The sequence below is a fragment of the Chiloscyllium plagiosum genome, unplaced genomic scaffold (assembly GCF_037043375.1).
Source record: "Chiloscyllium plagiosum isolate Xiang-an unplaced genomic scaffold, Cpla_swu_hap1 HiC_scaffold_47, whole genome shotgun sequence".
Lineage (NCBI taxonomy): Eukaryota > Metazoa > Chordata > Chondrichthyes > Orectolobiformes > Hemiscylliidae > Chiloscyllium > Chiloscyllium plagiosum.
This window is the reverse complement of record NW_028270185.1, coordinates 13,204,562-13,217,694: the sequence shown is the minus strand read 5'-3', so window position 1 is coordinate 13,217,694 and position 13,133 is coordinate 13,204,562. Positions and strand designations below refer to the sequence as shown.

At 45.4% G+C, this 13,133-nt stretch overlaps 1 protein-coding gene across 1 annotated transcript in view; it reads right to left on the bottom strand.

The window, feature by feature from the left end:
* The window catches only part of tmem91 (transmembrane protein 91), an 18,098-nt gene extending 4,965 nt beyond the window's left edge, over positions 1 to 13,133 (bottom strand). Inside the window, exons 1-3 of the mRNA XM_087983984.1 lie at positions 12,858 to 13,133; positions 7,977 to 8,466; positions 2,223 to 2,378 (exon numbers count right to left, since the gene is read on the bottom strand). Coding sequence (XP_087840110.1) covers positions 2,223 to 2,378; positions 7,977 to 8,417 — 597 coding nt within the window. The 5' untranslated portion in view covers positions 8,418 to 8,466; positions 12,858 to 13,133. The remainder of the gene's footprint in view (positions 1 to 2,222; positions 2,379 to 7,976; positions 8,467 to 12,857) is intronic.

Genomic DNA, 13,133 nt, shown 5'->3' with positions numbered 1-13,133 from the left:
CTCGATGATTATAAACCTATCTCTTCCAGCTTTTTCCAACACTTTACCCATAACCGAAGTAAGGCTCACTTGCCTATAATTACCAGGGTTGTCTCTACTCCCCTTCTTGAACAAGGGGGAGTTCTAGACACTCAATTAACAGTGGTGGGGCAGTTAAAACTGGGCATGTTCAAAAGACCACAGTTGGAGAAGTTCATTCTATTTAAAAGAGCTGAATGGCTGATGGAGTTTGACTACTGCGATTCCATACTGTCCACAGCAATAAGCAGAGCTGTGACTGCTAAGATGCCCTCTCACCTTTAATGAAGCAGGTAGCTGGAAGTGCAGGAGCTAGAGCAGGTTCTTCAGGCCCTAGTCACTGCCCATTTATTGGATCAAACTTCCTCTGTACCTCAACTCCATTTACCTGTCTTTGCTTCATATCTGTTTACAGAATTGTTACAGTGCTTAAGAAGGCAATTTGGCCCATCCTATCTGCACCAACAATATCTGTTATTCCTGATAAAACTCTTATCTATACCTCTGGAAAGCTCCAATTGACAACCAGAACCTACTGACATTTAAAGGAGGAGCTTTCAGAGTGGGAAAACGCACTATGTGATTTCAGGCCTTGACTGTTCACTTCTCATTTTGGATTAGTGGTGCTGGAAGAGCACAGCAGTTCAGGCAGCATCCGAGGAGCAGCAAAATCGACGTTTCGGGCAAAAGCCCTTCATCAGGAATAAAGGCAGAGAGCCTGAAGCGTGGAGAAATAAGCTAGAGGAGGGTGGGGTTGGGGAGAAAGTAGCATGGAGTACAATAGGTGAGTGGGGTAGGGGATGAAGGTGATAGGTCAGGGAGGAGGGTGGAGTGGATAGGTGCAAAAGAAGGTAGGCAGGTAGGAGAAGTCATGGGGACAGTGCTGAGCTGGAAATTCACTTCTCATTTCAGGTTTGCGTGCCCAGAGCAATGGAGGTAGTTTCTCTGTATCAATTCTTTAATTGGGTTCTCCAGTTCTCCCATCCGTTGCATCCAAGGCATTCAAGTTACTGAGGTATCATACATTCTTACTTGCAAATTGTAGCCTGGACCTATGAATAGTGACAGTTGTAGAGGCTCCAATTTCTTTCTATCAGGGCAAATCAGGACTTTCTCCACTCTTACCTCCTGCCAATGGAAGAGAATGAAGGAATTCTTCTCAGTGGGTAGTGAATCTGTGGAATTCTTTACCATAGAGGGCAGTTGAGGCTGGGTCATTAAGTATAGTCAAGGCTCTGATAGACAGATTATTAATCAGTAACATAATAAAAGATTACCGGGAAAAGGCCCTCAAGTGGAATTGAGGATTATCGGATCAGACATGAACTTATTGAATAGTGGAGCAATTTCAATGGGTTGAAAGGCCAACTTCTGCTCCTCCATCTTATGGTCAGATTTACAAGTTAATATTCAACCCCAAACACAAGCAAAAATAGAAAGCTCAGCAGTTCTGGCAGCATCTGTGGAGGGAAATTGGAGTTAACATTTCAGGTCAGCACGGTGGCTTGGTGGTTAGCACTGCTGCCTCACGGTGCCAGGACCCAGGTTTGATTCCACCTCGGGTGACTGTCTATGTGAAGTTTGCACCTTCTCCCCGTGTCTGCGTGGGTTTCCTCCCACAATTCCAAAAAAGATGTGAATTGGTCATGCTAAAATGCCCATAGTGTGAGGTGCATTAGTCAGGGGTAAATGTAGGGTAGGGGAACGGTCTGGGTGGGTTACTCTTTAGAGGGTCAGTGTGGACTTGTTGGGCTGAAGGGCCTGTTTCCACACTGTAGGGAATCTAATCTAAAAAATAAAGGTCCCGTGACCCTTCCTCAGAACTGGATCTGAAACGCAGCTCTGATTTCTCTCCACAGATGCTGCCAGACCTGAGCTTTTCTGGCAATTTCTGTTTTTGTTTCTGACTTCCAGCATCTGCACATCTTTTGGTTTTTATTTAATGGTCAACTTGTTTGGCCGCATTGTGAACACATCTCCCTTTGCCGTCAAGTCCTGGAGTGGAACTTGAACTTGGACCTTCTGGCTCAGAGGCAGAGGTGCTGCGTACTATGCAAGGAAAGACCTCCTCAGTTTTATTAAGCAGCTCAATTAAGTCACCCCTCAATCTTTTAAACTCCAGGATACAAAAGGCTGTTGTGATCTGTTCTCACAAATGAAACCTGGATAACTCCAGCAAGAATATGAATAAAACAGCACCTTACCTTCTGTGATAAATAAAATGCAGCAATTCCCATTGGCCAGAAGCAACAGAGCATTGAGAAGACAGCGAGTCCCAGATAATCCTGGGGAATGTTGAATGAGAGTGTGCTGTCACTATCACTATCACTATCACTGTCCCCATCGTTGTAATAATTGGTCTGTGAAAATATCAACATCATGGAATCAGAATCCCTACAATGCAGAGGCAGGCCATTTGGCCCATCGAGTTCACACCAACCCTCTGAAAAGCATTCCATCCAAACCCTCATTTCCCATGGCTAATCCACCTAGCCTGCATATCCCTGGACACTATGGGCAATTTATTTAGATTTCCTACTGTATGGAAACTAGCCCTTCAGCCCAACAAGTGCACACTGACCCTCCGAACAGTAACCCACCCAGACCCATTCCTCTACTCTATATTTACCCCTGACTAATGCACTTTTCACGATAGGCAATTTAGCACGGCCAATTCACCTAACCTGCAGGTCTTTTGGATTGAGGAAAGCGGAGCACCCAGAAGAAACCCACGCAGACATGGGGAGAATATGCAAATTCCACACAGACAGTCGCCTGGGGCAGAAATTGAACCCGGGTCCCTGGCACTCAGGCAGCAGTGCTAACCACTGAGTCACGTGCCACCTCTGACCGTCATGTCCACAAATACTCCCAGAGTAAGAAATGACATAATGGAGGAGTGGTCTTCACCGATGGATCCACGTTCAAATACACCACAAACTCTAACAATGGCCACTATTTATATAGTGCGTTATCTTGCTGGATGTCCAGTCAAATTAAGACTGGTAACCAAAAGGTTGGTGATTGGGATGATCATTTAAGACTGAGTTGGGAAGAGCTGTGGTCACTCAAAGGGTTGTGAATCTTTGGAATTCTGTAGCCCTGAGGGCCTTGGATTCTCTACTGTTGAATATATTTAAGGCTGGGATAAACAGGTCTTTGTTCTCTCAGAGAATCGAGGGACACAGAGAGTGGATGGGAAAGTGAAGTTGAAGCCCAAGGACCATGATTGTATTGAATGGTAGAACAGGCCTGAGGGGCCAATTGGTTTATCCCTGCTCCTCTTTCATTGAAGCATTCAAGAGGACATTGGATGATTATTTAGATAGAAGTAACATGGAAGGGTATGGGAAAAAGGCAAGAAATTAGCAGTAGGCAACGATGCTCACTTGAAGAGCCAATTCAGACATGATAGCCTATTTCTATACTATGCCACTTCTGTGATTCCGTTTGCTGTGTTCTTGAGACTGATTCATATTAGCTCAACATAAAATGTCCAAATACATTAATCAGAACCAGATAGAATTTATTTTAAAAAGAGGTATTTTAAAGAGGTTTATTGTAAGAAACTAAGGCATTTACGTAACAACCCAGCACTACCTCAGGACATTCCAAAGCGATTAGTAGCCAATTAATTACTATGAAATTAAGACAAGACAGGAGAACAGGCAATTGGTACATAGCAAGATCCCACCAATAGCAAATCGAACCATGGAGTCATTACAACATAGGACAGCATTCGGCTCATTGAGTCCATGTTGGCTGTCTGTGGAGTAAAGCAATCCCGGTCCCATTCCCATTCCCAAATCGTTGAATGTCTTCACTTCTACCACCTTCGTAAGTAGTGGGTTCCACAGTCACAGAGTCTAAGAGCCATACAGCACAGAAACAAACCCTTTGGTCCAACTCATTCGTGCCAACCAAGTTTCCTAAACTAAATTAGTCCCATTTGCTTGTCTTTGGCCCATATTCCTCTAAACGTTTCCTATTCATGTATCTGTCCAAATGTTTTTTAAATGTTGAAACTGTAAATGCATTTACCACTTTCACTGGCTGCTCATTTCATGTGTGAACCACCCTCTTTGTGAAAAAGTTGTCCTTCAGATTCCTTTTAAATCTTTCCACTGCTCTCTGGTTTTGGGCTCCCCTAACCTAGGGAAAAGACCTTTGCTATTCCCCTATCTATACCCCTCATGATTTCATAAATGTCTATAAAGTAATCCCTCAACCTCCAACGCTCCAGTGAAAGAAGTTGCAGCCTATCCAGCCTCTCCCTATAACTCAAACCCTCCAATCCTGGTAACTTCCTCATAAATCTTTTCTGCACCCTCTCCAATTTAATAATATTCTTCCTATAGCAGGGTGACCAAAACTGTACACAATACTCCAAAATTGGCCTCACCAACGTCCTGTACAGCCATAACATGACATCCCAACTCCTCTACCCAGTAGTCTCAGGACTGAAGGCAAGTGTCTCAAATGCCTTGTTTAATACCCTGTATACCTGTGATGCAACTTCCAAAGAATTATATACCTGAACCTTAGTCTCCCTGTTTCTATAACTGGTTTGAAACTTAAAAGGATCTATCAACCAGGTTTCTTATTAAACAATTATGGTTTTATTATTTAATCAAAAAATATCCAATATAGATGAACTTACACAGTCAGTAATACAGAAAAATTTCCAACTACAAACATCTCCAAATGACACAGTCAAATACACACAAACACACTTCAGAAACAGAAGGTAAAAAAGATTTCTCTGTAGAGATAGGCTTTCTGAGTCATTACCACTCACTGTATCGAAGAGTTCTTCATCAAATTCTCACTGCACCTCTTGCCCAGAACCTTATATCTGTGTTCCTATGTCCTGTGTACCATCAGCTAAAGGGAACAGCTATTCTTAGTCAATCTTAGCTAAACCTATCCTGATTTTGTGTCACCAACTTAAGTCAAGGAAAATTATCACTGACATAAAGAAAGGCTTAGCATTTAAATAGCACCTCTCCTGACTGTAGGACACTCTGAATTGCTTGACAGCCAATGGGACACTTTTGAAGTGCAGTCACTATTGGAGGAAACATGAGAACCAATTTTCACATAGCAAGCTCCCACAAAGAGAAAGTGATAGTGACCAGATCATCTGTATTAACAATGTTGGTTGAAGGATTATGGATGTGGTTTTAGGTGCTCCCAACCTGCTCACTAAGACCTGCCAGCTGCTCAGAGCCTGGCACCTCTATTGGGCCACAGTGCCAGTGGTGAGGCAGTGCCATCTGCCAGTACAAAGCCAGGCTAGGATCATCAGTGGATCCCAGCTGCAGCTGACGGTCAAGTCAGCAAGGGTGTGCGGAATATCTCTAAGGTCCCTCGATTTAGCACCGAATGCCTATGAATGAGGGCCACGTGCATCTCCAACCCCTAACCCCAACCACCACCACTCAGAGACCCTGCAAATTCCACCCAGCAGTTTGCTTGTTCTCCCCACATGGCCAATCCCCCCTGCCCACTGCTGGGTTAATACCCAGGTAGGGGGATGAAGCCCTTATTTAAGCATTAAGTGGGCACTGAAGGGCCTCAATCAGAATGGGAAGACTTGCCCAAAATGGAAGGAGGAAGGAAGTGAAAGGAAGCTCCTAATAATCTGCTGCCTGATTAAGTGCACCCCCGACCCAAATGCTAAACCTATCACAGGGAAGGACAGAAGGTTCCTGCCTCTGTCTCGCTGATTTTTTTTCACCTCTGCTGTTCTGTCCATCTATCTCTTCCTCTCTCTTTCATTCTATCTTTCTATATCCCTCTGTCTCTCTCCATTTGTCTTTCTCTCCATTAATTTCTCTCCTAATTAACCTTCTCTCCCTTCCTTTCTCTCATCTCTTTCTCTGTTGAATGAGGGAGAGATCTTGTAGAAATCTATAAAATTACAACAGGACTAGACAGACTAAACACAAGAAGGATGTTCCAGATTCCAGGGAGTCGAGAACCAGGGGTCACAGTCTAAGGATACAGAGTAGGCCATTTAAGACTGAGTCATAGAGTCATACAGCATGAAAACAGTCCCTTCGGTCCAACCAGTCCATGCCTACCATGTTCCCAAACTAAACTAGTTCCACCTGCCTGTGCTTGGCTCATAGCCCTCCAAACCTTTCCTAATTATGAACTTATCCAAATTTCTTTTAGACGTTGTAACTGTACCTGCATTCACCACTTCCTCTGACATTTCATTCCACACGAAAACTGCCCTCTGTGGAAAATGTTGCCCCTCATATCCTTTTTAAATCTTTCTCATCTCACCTTAAAAATATGTCCCCTAGCCTTGAAATCTCCCACCTTTGTTATTCACCTTATCTATGCCCCTCATGATTCTATAAACCTCATAAGGTCACTCCAGTGAATAAAATGTCCCAGTCTTTCCAATCTATTTTTATATCTCAGATCCTTCATTCCCAGCAACATCCTGGTAAATCTTTTCTGAATCGTCTCCAGTTTAGAGAGATGTCTTCACCCAGAGAGTGGAGGAGCCTGTGGAATTCTCTGTCACAGAAAGCGGTTGAGGGGAAAACAGTGAATGTTTTCAAGAAAATGTTAGATATAGTTTTTTTTTAGATTAGATTCCCTGCAGTGTGGAAACAGGCCCTTCAGCCCAACAAGTCCACACCAACCGTCCAAAGAGTAACCCACCCAGTCCCATTTCCCTCTGACTAATGCACCTAACACTATGGGTAATTTAGCATGTCCAGTTTACCTGACCAGCACATCTTTGGACTGTGGGAGGAAACCGTAGCACCCAGAGGAAACCCAGACACGGGGAGCATGTGCAAACTCCACACAGACAGTCGCCAAGGCTGGAATCAAACCTGGGACCCTGGTGCAGTGAGGCAGCAGTGATAACCACTGAGCCACCGTAGTTCTTAAGGCTAAAGGAATCAAAAGGTGTGGGGAGAAAGTGGGAACCATGATCATATTGAAACATAGAAAATAGGAGCAGGAGTAGGCCATTTGGCCCTTTGAGCCAGTTCCACCATTCAGTATGATTTTGGTTGCTATTGAATGGCGGAGCACGCTGGAAGGACAAACTGGCCTATTCCTGCTCCTATTTTCTATATTTCTTCCTCTTCATCTAATCTCTCTTTCTCCCTCTCTCTTGCCCTGTCTCTTTTCATTCCTTTGCTTCTTTCTTTTTCTCACACTACCTGTGCTATTTATAAAGTGCTTACAGATCTTATTGGGTTTTTGCTGCTGTAAATTTCTGTCTAATGTTACTGTATTCCTAAGGGAACTAATTAAAATAAATCCCAGTTATTTCAATCATGTGAATTATTGCTTTATTTCACAGACATGAATAATTAGGGAATTATTGCAAAAATCAACAATACTGAAGATAAATTCATAAAAGTGAGTTTAATATTGAGTGAGGGAAGCATAATTTTCTAATCACTTCATGAATTTCATATTTTGAATTTCCTAGGCATTGAGAGCTACTTTGAAAGAAAATTTAACATTAGGACTGATCTTTTCAGTCAGGAGGGCTGTGGTGCCTCAGTCACTGAATGTGTCTGTAGGAGAGACTAGGCCCTGACAGCACAGCCCCAGAGTGAAGGGACAGCCCTTCAGTATTGAGATGAGATGGAATTTCTTCAGCCAGAGGGTGGTGAATCTGTGGAACTCATTGCCCCAGAAGGTCAAGTTATTGAGTGTATTTAAGACAGAGACAGATAGTTTGTTGATTACTAAGGGGATCAAAGGTTACAGAGAGAAGGCAGGTTGAGAAGCATATCAGCCATGATTGAAAGGTGGAATAGACTCATTGGGCAAATGGCCTAATTCTGCTCCTATATCTTATAGTCTTATGTTTAAGGCAGAGATTGATAGATTTCTAAATACAATATTAAAGGTATCTAGGGATTCAAGAATGTTGTGGAAAGCTTTTCCCACATTCCAAACAAGGAACCATTTACCTGTGTGTCCAGATATGGAAGGTCCTCCACATCGACTGAGACAGTCGGAACTTTTGCCTGACCAGCCTCCGATTCCAGAACCTTGGGCTCTTTCGAATTTCCTATCTTCTGCTCCCCAGGTCCATTCTCAGTGAAAGTGGTCTCGGTGCAGTGTTTCGAGCTAGCCCAGACCCTCAGATCTGCATGCGGCGTTAGGCTTGGACAGTAGAGAGACTCGACAGTGTTCTGCAGTGAGCATGTGTCCAGGAGCTGTGGGACCAACTGGGAGTCCGTGCTGGCAGGAGAGCTGCCTGGTACCAGCTGGTTGCAGATTGGCGTGAGGCCATGGGGAGATGTGGGCCCCTCCTTGGCTGAGGCTCCGCCAGGCAGTACATGACTAAACAGTTTGCCACTCACCTGCTTTCCTAACAGGGGTCTCTGAAGCTCACACAGATCATCCATTCCGTAAGAGTGTCTTCCTCCCAATGTTAATAGATGCCCTGCATTGTGTCTGTCAAACAAAGTAAGTTTTTTTTTAGAAATTGAACAATTGAAATCTTCAAGTTTTCGTAAAAGATGTAGTACCATTCCTGTGGCATGCTGGTACATTTCCCTGCTTCTGGGCTACAAGGTCTGGGTTCAAGTTCCATTTGCCCCGGGGGAATCTCAAAACATATCTGAACATGTTCAGCAAAGGAGATGTTGCTTCAGAGTTTTCAGAGCTCTTGTTACATAATGGTAGTGACCCTACCTGTGAGCCAAAAGGCTTAAGTTTCACCTGTTCTTGAGATGTGTGTGAACTGGCTGATGAAAAACATTATTGTTGAAACTTTATTGCTGGAACAGCACAGCAGGTCAGGCAGCATCCAGGGAACAGGAGATTCGACGTTTCGGGCACAGGCCCTTCTTCAGGAATGAGCAGAGAGTGTTCAGCAGGAGAAGATAAAAGGTAGGGAGGAGGGACTTGGAGGAGGGGAGTTGGAAATGTGATAGGTGGAAAGAGGTCAAGGTGAGGGTGATAGGTCGGAGTAGGGTGGAGGCGGAGAGGTCAAGAAGAAGACTGCAGGTCAGGAAGGCGGTGCCGGGCTGGAAGGATCCGGCTGAGACAAGGTGGGGGGAGGGGGGATGAAGAAACTGGTGAAGTCCAAGTTCATCCCCTGCGGTTGGAGGGTTCCCAGTCGGAAGATAAGACGCTCCTCCTCCGACCGTCGGGTTGTTGTGGTTTGGCGGTGGATGAGTCCAATGACCTGCATATCCTCGGTGGAGTGGGAGGGGGAGTTGAAATGCTGTGCCACAGGTTGGTTGGGTTGGTTCGTCCGGGTGGCCCAGAGGTGCTCCCTGAATCGCTCCGCAAGTAGGCGGCCTGTCTCCCCAATATAGAGGAGGCCACACCGGCTGCAGCGGATGCAGTAGATGATGTGGGTGGAGGTGCAGGTGAATCTGTGGCGGATATGGAAGTTTCCCTTGGGGCCTTGGAGAGAAGTGAGGGGGGAGGTGTGGGCGCAAGTGTTGCACCTCCTGCGGTTGCAAGGGAAAACTTCCATATCCGCCACAGATTCACCTGCACCTCCACCCACATCATCTACTGCATCCGCTGCAGCCGGTGTGGCCTCCTCTATATTGGGGAGACAGGCCGCCTACTTGCGGAGCGATTCAGGGAGCACCTCTGGGCCACCCGGACGAACCAACCCAACCAACCTGTGGCACAGCATTTCAACTCCCCCTCCCACTCCACCGAGGATATGCAGGTCATTGGACTCATCCACCGCCAAACCACAACAACCCGACGGTCGGAGGAGGAGCGTCTTATCTTCCGACTGGGAACCCTCCAACCGCAGGGGATGAACTTGGACTTCACCAGTTTCTTCATCCCCCCTCCCCCCACCTTGTCTCAGCCGGATCCTTCCAGCCCGGCACCGCCTTCCTGACCTGCAGTCTTCTTCTTGACCTCTCCGCCTCCACCCTACTCCGACCTATCACCCTCACCTTGACCTCTTTCCACCTATCACATTTCCAACTCCCCTCCTCCAAGTCCCTCCTCCCTACCTTTTATCTTCTCCTGCTGAACACTCTCTGCTCATTCCTGAAGAAGGGCCTGTGCCCGAAACGTCGAATCTCCTGTTCCCTGGATGCTGCCTGACCTGCTGTGCTGTTCCAGCAATAAAGTTTCAACTTTGATCTCCAGCATCTGCAGACCTCACTTTCTCCTCGAAGAAAAACATTATTGGTCAGCTTACTTTATGATCAATTCTCTGCTTTTTATAAGTGGGTCCATTGATAAAATATAAGAAATGTAAGAGCCAAATGCACACAGCAAGCTCCCAATAACAGCTAATGGGCAGATAATCTGTTCTGGTGGTAACAACTTAAATGCTGGAGAAACTCACCAAGTCCAGCAGCATCTGTGGAGAGTGAGACAGAGTTAATGCTTCAAGTTCAAACTGACTGTAATGGGGACGTTCCTTATACCGCATAGTGGGCACTGCCAGGACTGTGGGCAGACTCGTGAAAGAGGAGGCCCATCGAACCCCATACCCAGGTAAGTCGCGGGCTTGGGGCAGTAGGTGGTGGTTTGGGATCTTAGGGAAGGTTTGGGGTTGACATTTAGAGGACAATGTGCTTAGGAATGAAAAGACAACCATCTCCTCAGGGATGGGGCTGCCTTCCTTCTTTCTGATTTCCACTCAACTCTTCTCACCCTTGGCCTTATCCTGCACTCTGGATCATGTCTCTCTTCCTAGTTTTCTCATTAGTATCTCAAAAATAGCTCTCCTCTGAAACTGTCGCCTTTCTGTGTGGGAACCAGTTCCATCAATTTTGCCAATGACTCAATTAACTTAAAGTGCAGAGAGTGTACAGTTTAACAGAGCTATGCCAAGCACTCTTGTGAATAATGAGGCCTTTGCAAGACTGCATGAATCAGTAGTTAGCAGGTGGAAAAAGCAGTGAAATAGCACAGCAAAAAAAGTTACACACTCCCACACAACAGCAGATAGATGTACTTATAGAGACAGGAAAACAATCAACACCTTCCTACATTTACACATCCACACCCAACATTCCCCAACACAGAGTGAGACACAGACAAACCCATACAAACTTCAACACACAGGCGAACACACCCACACATACACAGATGTAGAGACAAAACTCACCCCAATACAGACACATAACTCCCTGCCCATACTCCCCAAGATAAAGACAGAGACATGTATATAGTGATTCACAGAGACACATACGCATAGACAGTCACATAGACACACTCTCATACCTACACTACCTGACATACAGACAGGTGTAGGGAGACACACAACCTCTCCCACATGCACATTCATCCACACAGAGACATAGAAAGACACAAATACATAACTCCCACACCCAACACATACACAGAGACGTGTACGCAGAGATTTGCACAGAGACAGTCACATTGGCAAACACACAGAGATAGATACACACAGACGTATAATCCCTCTACACAGACAAATCCATACCCACACACCTGCACACACTTTCACATGTGTACAGAGATATACACAAAGACAGTTTCACACAGACAGACACAGTGAGACACGGACACACATCCTCACAGCCACACATTTTCACATGTACACAGAGATACACACAGATTCAGATTCAGGCAGACACACATGTAAAATCAGAGATGCAAAAACACACACTGACAGACAAGCTAAACAGATAAATATAAAACAAAGAACTCTGGATGCTGGAGATCTGAAAAGAAATGCAGAAATTGCTAGAGAAACTCAGCAGACCTGGCAGCATCAGTTGGGAGAAAACAGAGTCCAATGATTCTTTATCAGAACTGGGACATTCCTTTATACCACAGAGCTCTGGGGTGGGCATTACCATGGGTGAAAAGAATAGAGCTACAATTGAGGAGGAAGGCACTCCAACCCTGAGGAGATCGAGTTTTTTTCTTATCTAACCAGATGTCCTTTAAAACCCAAATCCAGCCGGATCTGATGAGGATATATAGACATAATCGCACAAATAGATATACAGTCAAAGACAGCATCTCTGTCCATAGTTGTTAGGTGCATTAGTCAGAGGCGGGTGGGTTACTGTTCGGAGGGTCGGTGTTGACTTGTTGGTCCGAAGGGCTTGTTTCCACACTGTAGGAAATCTAATCTAATATGGATACATACATACGTAAAACACCCCCCCCCCCCCCCCCCACCCCGCTTTGTCTCTCTGCCTCCTTTTCCTCTTTTAATATTTTCTTTAAAATCTATCTCTTTAACCACTTGACCTAAAATCTCCTTAGGTAGTTTGCAAAATTTGTTTCATGGCAGCTTCCGTGAAACACCTTGGGGCGCATTTAAGCTACACCAACACGGATTGGTGTTGAAATGAGAAGGAAGAGGTGGACAAGCAGAACGGGATAGCGGGAGAGGGGGGCGTAGGGAACGAGAACTGCAAGAGAGAGATTAAAGTGAGGATGGTATCGAGAGAAAGGGTCCAAACAAGAGGGACAGAGAAAGTGGGAGTCATGCAAACTAATTGTGTGCGTAGCTTTTCTGACCCTCACTCCTCACACAGGCACTTTCAGCATTTTTTTGCCTGAGTTTTTAGATGCTGCAAGTTGAACTTGTTTTCACCAATTTGGCTGCGGAATTTCTCCCCACAGACTGAGAATAAGACGCAGGAGAGTGGATTTAAGGGGGCATTGTTCCCACAGAGGGAGAGAGCGATATGGGAGCAGAGACCCTCAGCACATTAAATGAAATTGCTTGGATGTGGTTGTGGAGTGCTGTAACCCACAGGGATATGGACCAAGTGTTGGAGAGTAGGGGTTAGACCGGAGGGGGTATCGGTTGGCTGGCTATTTGGTTAGGAATGAAGGGGATGTAGGAACACAGAGATAACTGAACGACTTACCAGGAGACGCTGGGAGAGATGTGGCAATGAGCTTCGCTATTAGGATTTCCGTTTCTTTAAACAAACCCCCATCAAGAATGAGCTTTCTGGCACCCAGGTGAGCAGCAACAGGGTTTATCTATTGAAAGTTTTCTGAAATAAAGACCTCTGAATCCAGACAATCATCAAGAGCAGTCTTGTCAAACTACCTCTCCAATTAATCCTAGACTTGCCACTAACTGCAGGGCTTCTCCTTGGTCCTAGTGCCCACCCTGCTCCTGTCAGGGGATGTGCCAA